This window comes from Nicotiana tomentosiformis, chromosome 11 (genome assembly GCF_000390325.3).
Source record: "Nicotiana tomentosiformis chromosome 11, ASM39032v3, whole genome shotgun sequence".
Taxonomy (NCBI): Eukaryota; Viridiplantae; Streptophyta; class Magnoliopsida; order Solanales; family Solanaceae; genus Nicotiana; species Nicotiana tomentosiformis.
In genome coordinates, this window is record NC_090822.1 from 110103446 (window position 1) to 110121281 (window position 17836).

At 40.6% G+C, this 17836-nt stretch overlaps 2 protein-coding genes across 2 annotated transcripts; both read left to right on the forward strand.

The window, feature by feature from the left end:
- The first annotated feature begins 2638 nt into the window (after window positions 1–2638).
- On the forward strand, window positions 2639–4267 carry LOC138902017 (uncharacterized). The gene is made up of 3 exons (XM_070189822.1): window positions 2639–2815; window positions 3260–3548; window positions 4134–4267. The coding sequence occupies exons 1-3, from the start codon at window positions 2639–2641 to the stop codon at window positions 4265–4267; spliced, it is 600 nt and encodes a 199-aa protein (XP_070045923.1).
- A 12161-nt stretch (window positions 4268–16428) lies between these two features.
- LOC104093419 (protein S40-4-like) lies at window positions 16429–17297 on the forward strand. The gene has a single exon (XM_009599157.4). It carries the CDS (start codon window positions 16571–16573, stop codon window positions 17057–17059), a length of 489 nt encoding a protein of 162 aa, XP_009597452.1. The 5' UTR covers window positions 16429–16570; the 3' UTR covers window positions 17060–17297.
- The last annotated feature ends 539 nt before the right edge of the window (window positions 17298–17836 follow it).

Sequence of the window (17836 nt, forward strand, 5' to 3'; positions counted from 1 at the left end):
TATCATTCGCATGGTCCTAGTTCCTCAAACAATGAAATGGGTCATACTGAGAACATGTTCAAGCAAATGATGGAGAAGAATGCCGATTCCGATGCCCAATTTGCTTCACACAACACATCAATCCGAAACTTAGAAGTGCAAATGGGTCAAATCTCTCAAGCTTTAAATTCTCATCCTTAGGGGGCACTACCAAGTGATACGATGGTGAACCCAAAGGGTGGGAACAATACGGGGCATGCCATGGCCGTTACTACAAGAAGTGGAAGAGGTGGGAATGCACCCACCTCACGTCAAAGGCAACTTGTGGATGATGAGCAACTGGTCGAGGAAGAGGAGAGCCCAAACAATGTTGTGCACTCAAATGAGGTAGTGTGGATTGATATTGATGGCACGATGGAAGAGACTCAAGAGGATGTGAACCCGTCTAAGGATCATGTGATTGACATACCGGAACCGGTAGTGCAGAAAGCTAAGGCATCATTGCCTAAGCCACATCCTCCCTATACTCAAAGTCTTGCCAAGAAAAACGGCGAGAATCAATTCAAAAAGTTCATTGATATGTTGAAGAGTCTCTCAATAAATGTGCCATTAGTTGAAGTCTTGGAGCAAATGCCCGGATATGCAAAGTTTATAAAGGACTTGGTGACAAAGAAGCACTCGATGAATTTTGAAACAATCAAAGTCACTCACCAAGTGAGTACAATTTTGAATTCGATGGCTCCTAAGTTGAAAGATCCCGGTGCCTTCACAATCCCTTATACCATTGGAAGTGCCGAGTTTGCAAAAGCTCTTTGTGATCTTGGGGCGAGTATCAATTTGATGCCCTATTCGGGTTTCAAGACATTGGGAATTAGGCAATCAATACCCACATCTATGAGATTACAAATGGCCGATTGTACAAAGAAGAGACCATTGGGGGTGATTGAGAATGTATTGGTTCAAGTTGAAAAGTTCATTCTCCCGGCGGATTTTGTTATTATTGATTTTGAAGTGGACGATGAGGTCCCGATTATTCTTGGTAGACATTTCCTTGCTACGGGGAAGGCTCTTGTTGATGTGGAAGTCGGTGACCTCACTTTCCGGGTGGGTGATGAAAAGGTGGTGTTCCACATGTGTAAATCTATGAGGCAACCGAATAGCAATGAAGTGTGTTCGTTCGTGGACTTAGTGACCGATGTGATTATTGATGATACAACTGCCATGATTAATGTGGGTGACATGTTAAAGGCCGTCTTGCTAAATTTTGATGATGACGAGATGGATGACATCATAGAATATGTTAATACTTTGCAAGGAATGGGGTCGTACAGCTATACACCCCGAAAACTTTCCTTGGATCTTGAGAATAGAAAAACTCCTCCTACAAAGCCTTCAATTGAAGAGCTCCTATCTTGGAGTTGAAGTCATTGCCTCCACATCTCAGGTATGAATTCCTTGGCCCTTTTTCTACTTTACCAGTTATTCTTTCCTCTTGTTTGAATAACGTGCAGGTTGACTCTACATTGGCGGTGCTCCACAAGAGGAAGAAAGCTATTGGGTGGACTTTGGCGGATATTCGGGGAATAATCCCCATATTTTACATGAACAAGATTAACTTGGAGGACGATGCCAAACCATCCATTGAACATCAAAAGAGACTCAATGAAGCCATGCAAGACGTGGTTAAAAAGAAGATTATCAAATGGTTGGATACCGGGTGGTCTACCCTATTTCCGACAGTTCGTGAACTTCTCCGGTGCAATATGTCCCGAAGAAGGGGGCATAACTGTGGTGACCAACGAAAAGAACGAGTTGATTCCCACAAGAATAGTGACCGGGTGGAAAGTGTGTATAGGCTATCGGAAGCTAAACAAAGTCACAAGGAAAGACCAGTTTCTGCTCCCCTTTCTAGACCAAATGCTTGATAGGTTGGCCGATCGTTCTTACTATTGCTTTCTAGATGGATATTCGGGCTACAACCAAATCCTTATTGCCACTGAAGATCAAGAGAAAACAACTTTCACTTGACCCTATGGCGCTTTCGCTTTCAAGCGGATGCCATTTGGCTTGTGCAATACACCGACCACTTTTCAACGGTGTATGATGGCAATATTTACGGATATGGTAGAGGACTACCTTGAAGTCTTCATGGATGACTTTTCGGTAGTTAGGGATTCCTTTGATGATTGCTTGGCAAATTTGGATAAAGTATTGGCAAGGTGTGAAGAAACGAACTTGGTGTTGAATTGGGAGAAATGCCATTTCATGGTCGAGGAGGGTGTTGTCCTTGGACACAAAATTTCAAAGAAGGGCATTGAGGACAAGGCAAAAATAGAGGTGATTTCTAAACTTCCATCTCTAATATCCCTGAAAGGAGTGAGAAGTTTCTTGGGTCACGCGGAGTTCTATCGGCGCTTCATAAAAGATTTTTCTAACGTGATGAACCCCTTGTTCAAGCTTTTGGAGAAAGATGCTAAATTTCACTTCAATGATGATTGCATGAGAGCCTTTCAAATTGCTCAAGTTCAAGTTGACAACAACTCCCATCATCACCGTTCCTAATTGGAGTAATCCTTTTGAGCTCATGTGCGATGTTAGTGATGTAGCGGTTAGAGCAGTTAACAAGATTTTTCATCCGGTATACTATGCTAATAAGACCATGAATGATGCCCAAGTCAATTACATCGTTACCAAAAAAGAGCTCCTTGCCATTGTGTTTGCTATTGAGAAGTTCCGCCCATACTTGATGGGTGCAAAGGTTATTGTTCATACGGATCATGAGATACTTCGCTATCTTATGAGTAAGAAAGATTCAAAAGCTCGTTTTATTAGATGGGTGCTATTGTTGCAAGAGTTTGATATTGACATCTAAGATCAAAAATGGAGTGAAAATCAAGTGGCGGACCACTTGACTCGTTTGGAGGAGGAGGGGAGGCCGCATGATGGCCTTGAAATCAATGACTCCTTCCCCGATGAGAAACTATTGGATATTTCAATGAAGGAGGTGACATGGTTCGCCGATCCAACAAACTTCCTTGTGTGTGGAATCATCCCGGATGAGTTCTCTTCAAATCAAAGGAAGAAGCTCAAACGAGATTGTCAAGACTATTATTAGGACGAGCCTTACCTCTTCCGGATTTGCACGGATGGGGTAATTAGAAGACATGTACCGGATGAAGAGCAAAATATTATTCTTGATACTTGCCATTCTTTGCCTTATGGTGATCACCATGGCGGAGCGAGAACGGTGATTAAAGTGCTAAGTTGTGGTTTCTATTAGCCCACTCTTTACATAGATGCAAGTGATATGATGAAAAGATGTGATGAATGCCAACAGGCCGGTGAAATCTCGAAGAATAATGAAATTCCTCTCACTACCATATTGGAGATTGATATCTTTGACGTGTGGGGTATTGACTTCATGGGTCCTTTTGTAAGTTCTTGTGAAAATACCTACATCTTAGTCGCGGTTGATTATGTGTCTAAATGTGCTGAGGCTGTTGCTCTACCCAATGATGAAGCGAGAAGTGTGGTGGTATTTTTGAAGAAGAATATTTTCACAAGATTTGGTACGCAGCGGGTTATCATAACCGATGAGGGGTCGCATTTTCTTAACAAGGCTTTTGACGCCTTGCTTAGCAAGTATGCTGTCACTCATAAAGTTATGACTCCCTATCATCCTCAAGCTAGCGGTCAAGTGGAAGTCTTCAACCGGGAGATAAAGAGTATCTTTTCCAAAATAGTGAATGCTAACCGGACAAATTGGTCAAAGAAGCTTGATGATGCACTGTGGGCTTATCTGACTACTTTCAAATTTCCTATCGGGATGTCTCCATATCGGTTGGAGTTTGGCAAATCTTGTCATCTTCTGGTGGAACTTGAGCACAAAGCCATGTGGGCTTTAAAGAAGTTGAATCTTGATTGGGATGCAGCCGCTAACTTGCGGGTTGCACATTTGAATGAATTGAATGAGTTCTGGTACCATGCATATGCAAGTTCGTCCTTGTACAAAGAGAGAATGAAGTACCTTCATGACAAATACATCCGAAATAAGGAGTTCAATGTGGGCGATCTTGTTTTGTTATTCAACTCATGATTGAAGATATTTTTCGGAAAGCTGAAATCCAAATGGAGTGGTCCCTTTGAAATTGTAGGTGTGACACCTTTTGGTGCATTAGACTTGAAGAACAAAAATGATGAGGTATTCCGAGTCAATGGTCACCGAGTTAAGCATTATTTAGGACAAGCTGATGATGGCCACGTGGTGGCACTTATTCATTTGAAGTGATAGTAATCTGCGTCGTGCCGCGACGTTAAATCAAGCGCTTCTTGGGAGGCAACCCATGTTTTCTCTTTCTTTTTCTTTTCTTCTTTTGTAGATAGGTATTATTTTGTGCTAATTGGATTTGAAGTGTGTTGCAGGAATGAGTGTGCTTTACAGGAATTGTGCTAAGAAAAATTGGCTAAGTGTGGAGAAAGTACAAACCACACAATTTTGAATGCTACAACAGAAGGCAACTACGGCCGCACAAATTGAGATGGGAAATTGCAAACTCTCTGAAATTTGGTCTGTCAGAGAATTGGCCATTTTTCGACCGCGCATCGAATTATGCGGTCGGCAACGAAAATTTGCAATCGCATCACAAATTATGCGGACCGCAGATCAACAAGGCTATTGAGACTTCAGTTAACAGAGTGCGGACCGCAAAAGGAATTCTGCGACCGCACTTCTCCTTTGATTCCCCAAGTCTGCGTCTCAGTATAAATAGTAACCTTGGGCTTCTATACAAGTTTTTCCCTCTTTGAGTACTCTAAATTCTAAAATTTGGAAATCATTTGTTCAATCATCTGCCACACTCCATACACATCTGTGATCACTTAGTTGCACTCCTTCATATCTGGTATGTTTAATTTCTCATAGAATTTTTCACTTTTTAGTTAAATTATAATTTGTTAGATAATTTTAGGCCATTTGTCAATAGATTTCAATTTTACTACTATATGGGGGTTAATCTGTAATGGGTCAACTACTAATTGCTTTATGGGGACTGGGTAAATTTATTTGCATGCTTAATTGTTAATACCATGTTGAATTTGTGCAAAAATTTGAAAACCATAGAAGTCTAATCGTTTTGATTTCTGAAATCCGCGGCCGCACAATAAATTGTGCAGTCTGCAGAAGTTGTAATCTAGGGTCTTTGGTTAATTAAATTCTACAGCCGCACTTGAAATTGTGCGAACTGCAGAAATTCCATCGCAGCCGCAGATCAGTCCAATCTCTGTCATCTTAGAGTTGGCACTTTGGAAATTTTAATGTGTGACCACAATGAGAAATGTGCTGACCGCACTTCAATTCTGCGATCGCACTCAAAATTGTGCGGACCACAGTTCCATCTCTACAGCCGTACTTCCAATTTTTGCATTCCGCATAACCCAGTCTGCGGCCGTACTTGCAATTGTGCGGACCGCACTTCCCCATCCTGCACTTATGTTCTGCAATGTGATATATTGTCTGTGTTCAACTTAATTACAGCTGACTTCTGTTGTTGCTTGTTACAGAAAATGGTCAGATCTCGAGGTCGTAGTGACACTTCAAAGGGGAAGGGTGAGCCTTCCAGAGGCTGAGGCAAAAGCAATCTACCCCTCGCCCTCCAAAGGGTAATTAGCAAGAAAGCTACAATAGGCCGAGGACGATAGCCTAAGCCCTCCGAATCTAGTTCATATGCCCTATCTCGGGAAGTATCGGAAGGCTACTTACTGCAAGAGCAGCCAGTTGTTCAATCACAGCCACATCAGCCATAGGGAAGGTACCAACTTAGAGACAAACTTTCCTCCTCACATAGCACTTCCAAGGGTTCGGAGAGTACAAGTCAGGCTTCAGAGCCCTCTGCTACACTTGTCCCTGAGGCACCAACAACTGTTGTTGATGATATTTCGGACGATGGTCGAGGGGGTGATACTATAGTTGCCGGCCTTGAGAGTTTGAAGAAGAAAGAGGTCTGGGAGGGCCGTTTTGTGAGCCTAGCTGCCATCACCAGCTTTCGTGAGTGGTGGGCGGTGAGATCGCTCACTCTAGAGCGACAATTCCAACTCAAATATCTTGACAAGTACAATCCAGAAGTGTTGAGGTAGTTTCGAGAAAGAAAAGGGTAGATGTGGTTCACCCAGTCCATTGTGGACGCCAAAGAGTATTTGGTCAGGGAGTTCTATGCCAATGTGGCACATACCAAGAAAGGGAACAAAGTTACAAAAGTAAGAAATCTGAAGGTGCGGTTCGACCAGCTCACACTGAACTCCTACTTAGGGTTTGAGGATGTGGAGCCAGTGCAGTACTTGGAGAAGCTAGCGATGGGTGATGCAGCTCGCCCTTGGCCAGCCGAGCTTTTTGCAGCCCTGGGGCCACCACCACTATGGAATACTGCAGGGGTTCCTATTCAGCGGAACACCCTAAATTTCGAGGCGAAGGGATGGCTGAACTTTGTATGCATCAGACTAGACTCGTGCCAGAACGAGACAAACTTACCTATTCCATAGGCAGTTCTAGTCGCCTCTATTATGGCCGGGTACTCGATCAATGTGGGTGCCGAGATGTCGGCCAACATGTCAGTAGTCGCCAGGCAGGCTGATACTTCCTACCTATATCCCAACACCATCACTGAGTACCTTACGGATGCACATATAGAGCCTATGGACTATGACACGAAGGTTCGGGCAAAGAAGCCATTCTCTTGGTATTCTCTGATAGATGCACAGAACCCCAAGAGAAAGGGTCAGCCGACTACCACCGTAAGCCAGTCTGATGAGACATCAGTGGTGGGTACAGAGACAACTTATATGCCATCCACTTCAGTAGAGCCTTCTACTAGTGCAACTGCCATGCCTCCACCTTCAGCCTCAGTACCTCCCACCTCGGCTTTGAAGATGGTACCGATGCCATCTGCTCCACTCTCTACGCTGCAAGTCTCCCAGACACTAGCCAACCTCAACAACTGGATGGAGACAACTACTGCAAAGCTTACTGAATATCCAGTCAGGTTGCATCACAATCATCCTCTCCGGCACCCCAGATTCTTCCCACAGTCAAAGAAACATTGAAGAAGATCCTGGACTACCAGAACACTACCATGGCTACTCTGGTACAACATGGGTCCGTGATTGAAGAACTGGGCGAAGAAGCAAAGAAGATGTGGAAGTCATTGGCTTCAAATAAATCAGTGGATAAGCTCTGGTGATAGGTCACCAAGCTTGCAGCAGCCGGAGACATTCCATTTGACATGTTGATAGACCCGTACCATGTAGGCCTAGATCCCACAGAGCCCACCACAACAGCTAGCAAGTCTGAGGAGCCAGACCTTGCTGTTGAGGCAGTCTGTCAGATGTTCACCAACCCAACTACTCCCGGACTTGAAGATGATGAGATCCAATTGGAGACTGAGGTCGGTGCCACTGCTGGGGACATAGAGATGGCCACAGAGCCATAGGGAGTTTTCTTCACTCTTACCCTTCTTATACTCTTCTTTTGTTAAGCATTAGGGACAATGCTTATTTTTATTCAGGGGGGGAGTTTCTTTGACATTTTGATAATTATGATTCTGTATTTTGATAACTATGACACATTTGGCCTGTAATTAACTTATTACTATTTTCTTCTTCTTTATCATTATGTCAATATTCTCTATATTCCCTCATTACGTATATTCGTTTAGCTTTCAATAGTTTTGTTTTATAGCTTCTTTATCTTTTTGTTTGTCTTGCTTTTGACTTAGTAGCTTCTTTTTGCTTTAATAGCTTCTTTTTATGATTTAGTGGATAATAAGCCTTTGGTTTTCTTAATGCCACGGTTCTTTCCAAAGGTGTTTTGTGTGAACCGGGTGACTCTTCCCAATAATAGATGGCGTGACAACCTTCTTAAGGGATTGAGTCCGTCTTTGGTATTTAGGTAAGAATAGTAGTAATAATGAATAAAAAGACCTAGTTGAGTCATGCTCGAAGAGTCAAACATGATTCACTTGGTACCAACATACTTAACTACATGCTTATGGTTAAAAAACAAGGTTTTTGGAAATAAATAGCTCTAGTTAGTGACCTTTTGACTTTTGAGTTAACTTAGGCAATCATCGAGTGGTTTAGTGAAACCATATTGATTTTTAATTTTGAATATGGTCGTTATGGGCCCTCGACTCTATCCTCTTTAACAATCCAGCTGCATGAGAGGTGAGATGTTGTTGTTTCAAGTCCAAGTACCAGTGTGAATGGTCTAGAACATGCCCTGAATGTGTTTCTATGCAAAATTTTAAGTTTGGTTGGCTTGAGAAGTGATTGTACGATCTCCTTGACCTACTTGAAAATTTTCATTGCCCACTAATGTTGTTATCCCTAGTCAACCCATTTGATCCTAAAACCTTTCTCATTTGATAACCATGTTACAAGCCTTTACCCGTTTTGTCGTGACCCTCTCTTGGCACCCGAGCTTTCCTTAACACTCTTGTGAAATAATTGGCTAAAAACGTAAGTTTGGGGGAGAGAAGAGGAGTTTGAAAAAGGTATCAAGGCACAAAAGAGAAAAGAAATTAAGAGAAGGAAAGGCAAGAAAAAGAAAGAGCAAGAAAAAGAAAAATGCAAAAAGAAAGTGAATAAGTTGAAAAGTTGAAGGGATTCAAAGAAAAGTAATGATGCAAAGCATGGAGAAAGAAAAGAAGGAGAAAAATGAATATCATGACCAAGAAAAAGTGATGTTAAGTCTCTCTAGTTCCCCTAAGGAAAAGAAAATGCCTCAAAGAGTTGGCAAAACATGAGTCGATAAAAGAAAATGGAGTGCTTAAGGAAAGATAAACCTATTCTATCATAGCATATTCAACCTTAGTCCAAAAGCCTTCATTGCATTTCGGAAAAAAAAACCTACGTGATTTCAAGCCGAGTAAGCTTATATTAGTGGTGATTTACATGAGGGGCAAGCCTATGGTACTTAAAGCCGTACTTGCGATATTCTTTTGAGAGAGATGAGTGAACCTTTCGCAAATCTTTGGATTGAGTGCTATATTCTTAAGTAAGATAGGCAAACGGAGAGTAGTGGAGGAGGAGTTTGGGATCCACAATGACCTACATGAAAGAGCGAGCTTCCTTGATGAATAAATTCAACTCTTGATGCTTAAGTGTCATACTAGAACTATTCGTGCTGAAAAGTTTAACTTGTTGCCTTGTTGATAATTCATAGTAGTGTGGGTAATTGTTGGTCCCAATTGATGTGTGATTGATTCACATTTGATTATATGGAATGGCTCTTAACTTGTGGAGGTCGAAAATATTTTATTTTCTTGAGGACAAGCAAAAGCTTAAATTTTGGTGAGTTGATAAGTGAGGATTTTGACTACTTATTAGAGCCTTTTAGCTTTTGTTTTAGTTCAAAAGCGGTTAATTGTGTTCCTGAAAGCTGATGAAATATGCTTAATTATAGGAATATTGAAAGATGATCTCCCAAGATGAAATCCAACTCAAGAAGGAGTAATCTTAACTCAAGGACAAAAACATGCACAAAATATCAGAAGTGAGGACCGCAGAATATCATCTGCGACCGCAGGTTAAGAAGAAATTCACATTAGAGAATTGTGCAAAGTACGGTCCGCACATAAATTGTGCGGCCGCAGAAGCTGGGTTAAGAGCAAAAGTTCAGAGAACCTGCATCCAAAGTGCGGACCGCACAATTATTGTGCGGCCACAGAAGAAGAGCCATGCGACCGCACTTACATTTGTGCGGACCGCAAAAGAGCAAGGTGCGGCCGAACTCAGAATTGTGTGGACCGCAGAAAGAAAGCAGTGCGGCCGCAGATTCCCACTCCTGTCAAGATGACAAAAAGTGCGGACCGCGCATGGAATTGTGCGGCCGCATAACCTCCGAAAGGGCATTTTTGTCCAAAAATTTCAAATTTGTATAAATAGAAGAGTTTCACTTTTTAGGTTAACTTTTGACATCAACAGCTACAGTAGACAATTTCTTTTACTCTTTTTAGTAGTTTTTGCTATTTTAAATTATTTTAACATAGATTTTATCATCTTAATTATCAATATGGGTTTAATTATCATTTCTTCTCCTATTTCTTCTAGTTTAAGCATGAGTAGCAAAATTTTCACTAGGGTTGTGACTCAACCCTAGTGTGTAAACTTAATGGGTGTTTGATTTATTGCTGGTTTATGGTTAGGTGATATTATCTAGCCTTGTTCTTGTTTTTATTTGAAGAATTAATGGTTGCAAACATTACTTCATGCCTATTTGACTTGGTCTCTATTTTAGAAAGAGAGACTTAGTCTAGGAAAACTTGTCTAGTAAGAAATTGGGTAAATCGAGATATTGATAAGCCCAATTAAAGGGTTGAACCTAGAGATAGTAAAACACGACTTGAGCTTCTTATCAACTACTTTGTTCAATACCCATTTGGATTTAAGAAAGCCAAATTGGGCAAATTCACTCTCTGACCGAGAGGTATTGAGTGGGTACTTGAGTGTTGATAGCTATAAGAGACCCCGACCAATAAAACAAGCTTTAAAGTTTACAACCTTTAGGCAAACACCTACGTGAAGGTCATAGCCCTAGGCCTTTTACATCATTTGAAAAATAAAAAAAAAATTCCTTGTTTCATTCTTTGAATCACAATCATAGTTTAATTTAGATTTTCAAACAAAACCAAATATTGCGGAAGTGTAAATTTAGATATACAAACTCGTGCGCTAAGTTATATAGTACTTACACCCATTCATATAGCTCCTTGCGGAATTCGACCCTGACTCTTGTTGGGTATTACTATTGCATCGACCGTTTTCATAATCTCAAAGAGAGGAGTGAAATTGGACGAGATCAGAAGCGAAGTTTGTTACCGAGCGGAAGATTGTCTAACAATTCATTAGTAGGATCCTCGAAGGTGCAAGATTCTAGTGTTCAAATTCGCATTCTTCGCATTTGAATATTGGGGAGGGGGGGGGGATGATATGAGAATGCATTAACAACGACTGCCACATCAAGCAGAACACGAAATTCGGGAATATAATTGTGTCATCGGGACCAAGGATAGCGCGGCCAACCCCGTACAAATAAGTTGTACAAATTAGCCATAAGAAATGGCAATATCTCTTTAACATAACGAATGCTTATGTACTTTTTGAAAATGGAAGGAATAAAATAAAGTCCTTTTACTTTTCATCCTTTTTCTTGTCTGATCGATGAGTTGATTTTATCATTTGAAAGTTAGACAAGTACTTCAAATGCTAGTGCCGTAATGAACATGAGACGTCCTCTTCAAGAGCACCGTAAATATAAGAGTGCCCTCTCTTATGAAAACTCTCATGTTAAAGGGTTGATTTCGGTAGAACTTATGCCCGGAATCAAAATGCTTTCGGGGAAAAATACATCAAAGGCTTCACTTAATAAGACACAAACAGTAAAACTTGTACAAAACTCTTAAAAAAAAAAAAAAAGAATGCAAAGGCTAAAACTTGCGTAAATATTCAAATGAAAAAAAACTCAAACAATACTCTAGCAAAAGTATATTTTTATTTACAATAACGAGCCAAAATGGCACAAATATAAAAGTTGGAAAAAGAAAAGATAAGCTAAACTGCTGCATCTCCGAAACCCGGAGGAAGAGAAGTATCCGCGCCCCCAGGGGAAGTGGGTAGATCCGCCGAGGTCTTAACATTTTGGCCCTCGTCAGTTTGGCCCTCAACATCTTCGCCTTCCATTTCCTCTTCAGTTCCCGAAGTTTCAGAATCGGAACCGGAAGCATCAGGCTCTGCCGGAAGACCACTTTTAGTAGCTAACTCAAGCTTACGGGCCTCGGCAATTTCGACATCAAAGTCAATGATACCAGCTTTAGCCTCTTCCAAGTTTTTTCTCCTCGTGTTATACATAAAGTAAGTTTTCTCAACAACGAGGTAAGTCGCTCAGTGCTTAAGTTCTTTTTTGAGTTGGGTTACCTCACTAGAAAGGTTTTCCTAGGCGGATCTAATAGATCTAAGGCTAACATCAAGGTCACAGACAGTTGAGCTAAAGATCCTATTATGCTCAATAGTTTTTCTATAGTTCTCCTCCAATTGGGCATGTTTCACCCCCACAACAGCAAGCTCTTCAGTTTTGGAGTTCAAGGCTGCCTCTAAGTTGGTCAATCTTTCAATGGAGGTAGCCTCGCAGTCAGTTACAGCAAGAATGGCATTATGTGCTTCAGCCCATTTGGCCCTAGCTTCGTCAAATTTAACCCTCAGCGGGCCAATCTCTAGGCTAAGGGTTACCACTTCTTGCTTGCTTTGTTGCAAACGAGTCTCCAATACAATAGCCTCAACAACTTTGGCTTCCAATTCTGAGAGACGAGCGGTAGTTTTCTCCCGCTCGGCCAAAAGTTGGTCCCGTGAGGAGGTAAGTTCTTCCTTTTCCCGAATAAACCTTTGGAGGCCCTTGGAAGCAAGAAAGTTGGGCTACAGAGCAAGAAAGGAAAATTTAGGATATTTTCATGAAAAAGCAAAAGAAATAACAAAGGAAGTAAAGAATGTACCGCTGCGGCGTTGTGCATGGCATTGTTCAACAAGCACTCTCGAGAGAGAACCTGTATCCCAATCTTTTTATAAAGCCAAAGGCTTCAGATAGTTAGCAAATTCCACTGGCCGGGATAGCAAATTGCATTCGGTGGAGACCGAGAGAGTAAAGATCCTCCTTCTTTGCAGATCTTCTGGGGGGGAGCATAATTTTGCCCTAAATTCTCATAAACTGGGGACTGGGGGAAATGACACCCTCTTCTCGGGAAGATGCGACCGGTGGAGATGATGTAGCAGTTGATGGTGTGGGTGAAGATGGAGTTGAAGGGTGAGAAGTTGCTGCGACAAACGGAGACGACTTCGGGAGACGACTCGAGCGCATCATTATTTGCACTCTTATTTTTCCTCCAGCTGCAGAGGAACGCTTTCTTTTTAGTTGTTTGTTCTCCGGCCGATGACTCCGAGAAGAAGCACTTGAACCAGAGGTAGGCCCAGAGATGCTTGTCTGTGAAAAAGCTTTTTGAAGCAGACTCGCCGCATCAGCAGGATCGGCCAAAATGTCCTCCTCGGAGATAATAACTGAGCCTTGGGGTAGACCTAAATTCAATAGAAGGAATGATTCACATAATTTTCTCATAAGAAAAGGTAAGTACATAACGAGTTAAACTTACCATGATATTTGGCCTTCCACCCGTATTTCAGGGACATCTCTTTCCACGAGTGGGTTTCAGGCGTGATAACGTCCAAAATCTTTTGAACCCATTGGTTCAGGCCCTCAACTCTAGGGGGAACCCATCGAGCCGTTGAGGTAGGAAATAGAAGGAGAGTTAATAATGACGTGGAAAAGATCTTTAACAAGGAAAGAAACAGACTACATACTCACGAGTGTGGCTCCATAGTTCTGGGAAGAAAGAAGTCGAGACCGAGATGATGTCACTAGTGGCAACTGAAACAAACTGTTCCATCCACCCACGGTTGTTATCATCATCTATGATAGACAACAGCGCATGGTGGCCCTGCTTGCTGGAGTTGATCATCCCCACACGGAAGATCTTGAGGGAATAAAGGTTCATCACATGAGCTAAAGTTAGCTCCTCTCCCGTTTCCTGGCACATGCGCCGAAGGCAAGCAATCGTCCTCTATACGGAGGGACTCACCTGTGCCAAACACACTTGATATCGGAGGCAAAACTCCTCAATGACGGCATCAAGCTCTCCACTTAGAGAAAATGTCCCAAAAGTGAATGGATGCGTATAGAAGTACGTAAAACCCTTCTTGGGTAAGGTTACCCACTCCGCCAGGTCAGGAGCGAAAATGGCTAGGTCCTGGCAATGACAGTCTTCCTTCACAACAGGAATGCTGGAAGGACGGATGAAAGAATGATATCTGCTAACGGCCCATGTACGAGGGCTAACAGAAAAAAATTTCTCTTCGAAGTCTTTTGTTGTAACAAGACTTCTAGGGATGATGGTGGCCACTATTGGAGAAGCAGAGTCCTCGGCTTTGTTCTTATTCTTTGAAGAACTAGTATACTTTGAAGAAGAAGCCATTATATGGAAGAATAAAAAGTTTTTTCGTTTGAAGAGAGTTGAAGAAAGGCCGGAGAACATAATGCAAGTTGAATAAAGAGAGTTTTAGAGAGTTTAGACAGTTATGGAGTATGAATGAAAGAGGTTGATGCGTATAAGTAAAGGTTTAAGCATCTAAATTCGTGGCCATGATTACCTCGATAACCGGCAAAAGTTATGTTGAATCGTGGTATGACGCGTGTTCGGAACATTAAATGCGGAGAGACGTGCATCTAATCAACCGTCAGAAGCTTTTCAGAAGGAATCATAGTAATTTCCGCCAAAAAAGTGCTTCTACCAACTTCCTAGTGACACAAAGTTATGTCACCGAAAAGCATGGGGACTATCTATATAGAGTAAAATATGTTATGTCATCTGACCGTCCAAAAGGACACATGGAACCTAAGGCGGGGGATAGCTAAAATCGAAGGCAATTGTCCCGCCTTCCATCGGAAAGAATAACGCTCATAAAGACGCAATAAATACCCTCCGCCCGATAGCATTTAATGAAGAATATTACACAGTATTTAGTGCGCTTCCCGTTACAGAGAGTTTGTCATTTATGCTCACCATTACACCTTCTTCAATGGCCCTCATAATTGACATTAAAGAAGGGCATGATCCTATGACCTCGTTCCCTAGGTGCAACTATAAATAGTGAGCTCTGTTTATTATTGTAGAGGACACGAATTTTCTGGCAAACTTACGCTATAATCGATTAAAAGCTTTATACAATTTTACTTTCTTCTTCTTTCGTTTTATCTCCGTTGTGCCCGTAAGCTCTGCCCCCGAATTACTATTTTCGTGATTTTATTTTCATTTCAAGACTAAGTATTACACATTTCTTTAGTTATTTTATTATTTCATGATCAAATTAATTTACTTCTCTAGAAATCACGTATAAATTCAACTATATTGTTTTACGAATAAACAATTTTGCATCTAGTTTATTTTTGCAAGTACAACTTGGCATATTCTTAAAGTATTGTACATCTTTAGGATTACTTCACCTTTATATTCTTCTTCTTTCTTCCTCTAAATAAAATTGATTAGCTTTTTCAAATATATATCATTATCACAACAAAAGCATGATGCCATTCAGTTCAACGTTCAACCAAACTCATTACAAGCCAAACGCCAATGTAAAAATACCCGAATTTCAGTTTATTCTTCGCATAAAATTCTGCGATAAATTCACTTCTAAAAAAAAAGAGACGATAAACCGAGATGAGATGAAATAAAAATACAAAAATGAAATATCGCGAGAATTTTCGATTGTCGCGATGTAGAGGACAGAAGCAAGCCAAGAATGAGCTGGCATAAACTCTCAACACTCGATCCAAACAAAGTTTTAGTAGGTCCCACTTCACGTGCCCACACGCCCCTATAGTTTGTTGACGTTTCGTGAAGCCACGTGGTAATAGGCCATAAGATCATAGACACGTGTTCGATCATCTTGAATGGCTAAACTAGGGACCAGCACCAGGTGAATCGACCCCCCGGCTACAAGTCGCGACAAAAGTTTTGAAAACCCTCTTTAGTTGGGTGTTCTTTACTTACTAAGAGACAAAACGGTATTCCCGAAATGCCCCTTTGCCTTATTTTTGTCGTTGTCAAGGAAACTTACCATGCCCTCCTGTTTCCCGCTGGACACGTGGCTTCTAGAAAAGAAGAGAACAGCGTACGATCATCATCATCACGGTTAAAGAGCGATTTACTCAGGTGTGGGCAGATATTAAGTATTAACCCTCTGTTTGAATTTAAGTGAATTTATTTATTTTTAATTAATGATCTATTTTATAACTTGAAATGATTAATTTTTATAAAATATTTATAATTTTTAAATTTAAAGTAATTAAAATAATTATAAACAGCTTGCCCTTTTTTATTTCAAATCATTTTATTTTTTTTAGAAATAAGTTAAAATAACAATGTGTTCCTACAATAATTCGCAAGTATTTTTACACAAAAATATATTAAAAAATATAAAATTGCGCAGAAAAAAAAAAGAACTCGTCACACTTCATTTTGCAATTAGTAATGGTGGATTAAGAGAAAGTTCTCGAAACTTGAATTTAAGATGTCGTAATTCAAGCAACACTATAGTTATAAAGTCACAATTCAAAACTTTAAATATATTGACATTACGACCATTATTTATAAATATTTTTCTCTTATAGTTACGTCAAAATAATAATTATAAGGTGGATCATGACTTCCAAATATCTGCAGGGGCATAAATATAATTTACAAAAAGAAGTTGCAGAGAAAATTTGAGAAAGGAGAGAGAAGAGGGAAGAAGGAAGGACAATTTGGACTTTAGGGATAGAACCTTATCCAATAAACCCTTTATATAAAGCACAACGAACTCCTTTCACCAGTAAGCCCAAATCTATTTCTATTTTTTCAGAGAGAAATAGACGAAAAGAAAAGGAAAAAACAGTTTTCACGCAATACATATGCATTCATAAGAACTGAAGCAAAAACACAAAGAGAGCACACAATCAATGGCGGCATCAAAAAGCTATTTCGCAAGGGCGAACTACAGGTTCCTATCAAACGACAGGGACATTTCGGTAACTTCTGATACGATGTTTGAGCTTGACGAATCGGACGTGTGGAACTCGTCGGGTCGTTCATCGTCGCCGGAGTTCCGTAAGCCGAGTTCTAGAATTTCTCGGAAGCAGTCTGTATCAAAAAGTGACCGAACCAGTTCTGGAGTAACGGCGGCGGCTTCCTTGCCGGTAAACGTGCCGGACTGGTCGAAAATACTGAAGGATGAGTACAGAGAGAATCGGAGAAGTGACAGCGACGATGATTTTGACGGCGACGACGGTGAGAATCGAATTCCGCCGCACGAGTTTTTGGCGAGGCAGTTAGCGAGAACGAGAATTGCCTCCTTCTCGGTGCACGAAGGTGTTGGTAGGACTCTCAAAGGCAGAGATCTGAGTAGAGTCAGAAATGCTATTTTTGAAAAAACCGGATTTCAGGATTAATTTTGATCGATGATCGATCTAACAGATGAGAAATTACAATTACTACTACTATTACCTTTTTTTTTCAATTTCAAAACTTCCCCGAGACGTTTTGTTTTTTCTTTTTTCATTTTATTTTCCACTTATTTCTCCCTATTTTTGAGATGGTGAAGCGGTTACCGAGCTATTGTAATTCTAACGTCTTTCGAAATTTTGAGAGGAAATGAAGCCGAAAAAAAAAACAGAAAATTTATTCTTATTTTTAGTTATTTTGATGCCTATAGTACTACTTTAATTTGTCCGATATTTTGGACGTTGAATAAATGCCACATATGCCAGTTGTAATAGTATTGTCTCTGTATTTCCATCAGTTTGAAAGTGAAAAGTTGAACTGAATAGCCGCTGAAAAGTAAATGCAACAAAAAGTAAAGTTTTTTCCTATTTAAATGGCGCCTTGGTGGGAATATGGTTGTTTTTTGTTTAGATTTTAGAAATGGGAGAAAAAGGGTAATGGCCTAATTAGGTCAATGATCGGTGGGGTCATTAGCAAAAGGATAAAAGTGGTCCAGTTCTTTTATACAAGAAAATTACAAATCCACCCCTTAAACTCCAATTTAGGTGTAATTAACTTTGTTTAGAATGATAATAATGGAACCTAATGATGATAACATGCAGGAAAGTTTATACAACAATAGTTCATTTTAGTGACCAAAAGGTTAAATTAATAGTTTGATTAATTTTTGATCGAGTTTGTTGAACAAAAACGCGTAATACTAATGAGATTAAGGCAATAAGAAT

Coding starts and splice junctions, on each gene's coding strand:
- LOC138902017 (XM_070189822.1), top strand. CDS start 2,639: ATGAATGATGCCCAAGTCAATTACATCGTTACCAAAAAAGAGCTCCTT. Junction 2,816..3,259: donor AAGCTCGTTTTATTAGATGG/GTGCTATTGTTG, acceptor GGTTTCTATTAG/CCCACTCTTTACATAGATGC. Junction 3,549..4,133: donor GAATATTTTCACAAGATTTG/GTACGCAGCGGG, acceptor TTGAAATTGTAG/GTGTGACACCTTTTGGTGCA.
- LOC104093419 (XM_009599157.4), top strand. CDS start 16,571: ATGGCGGCATCAAAAAGCTATTTCGCAAGGGCGAACTACAGGTTCCTA.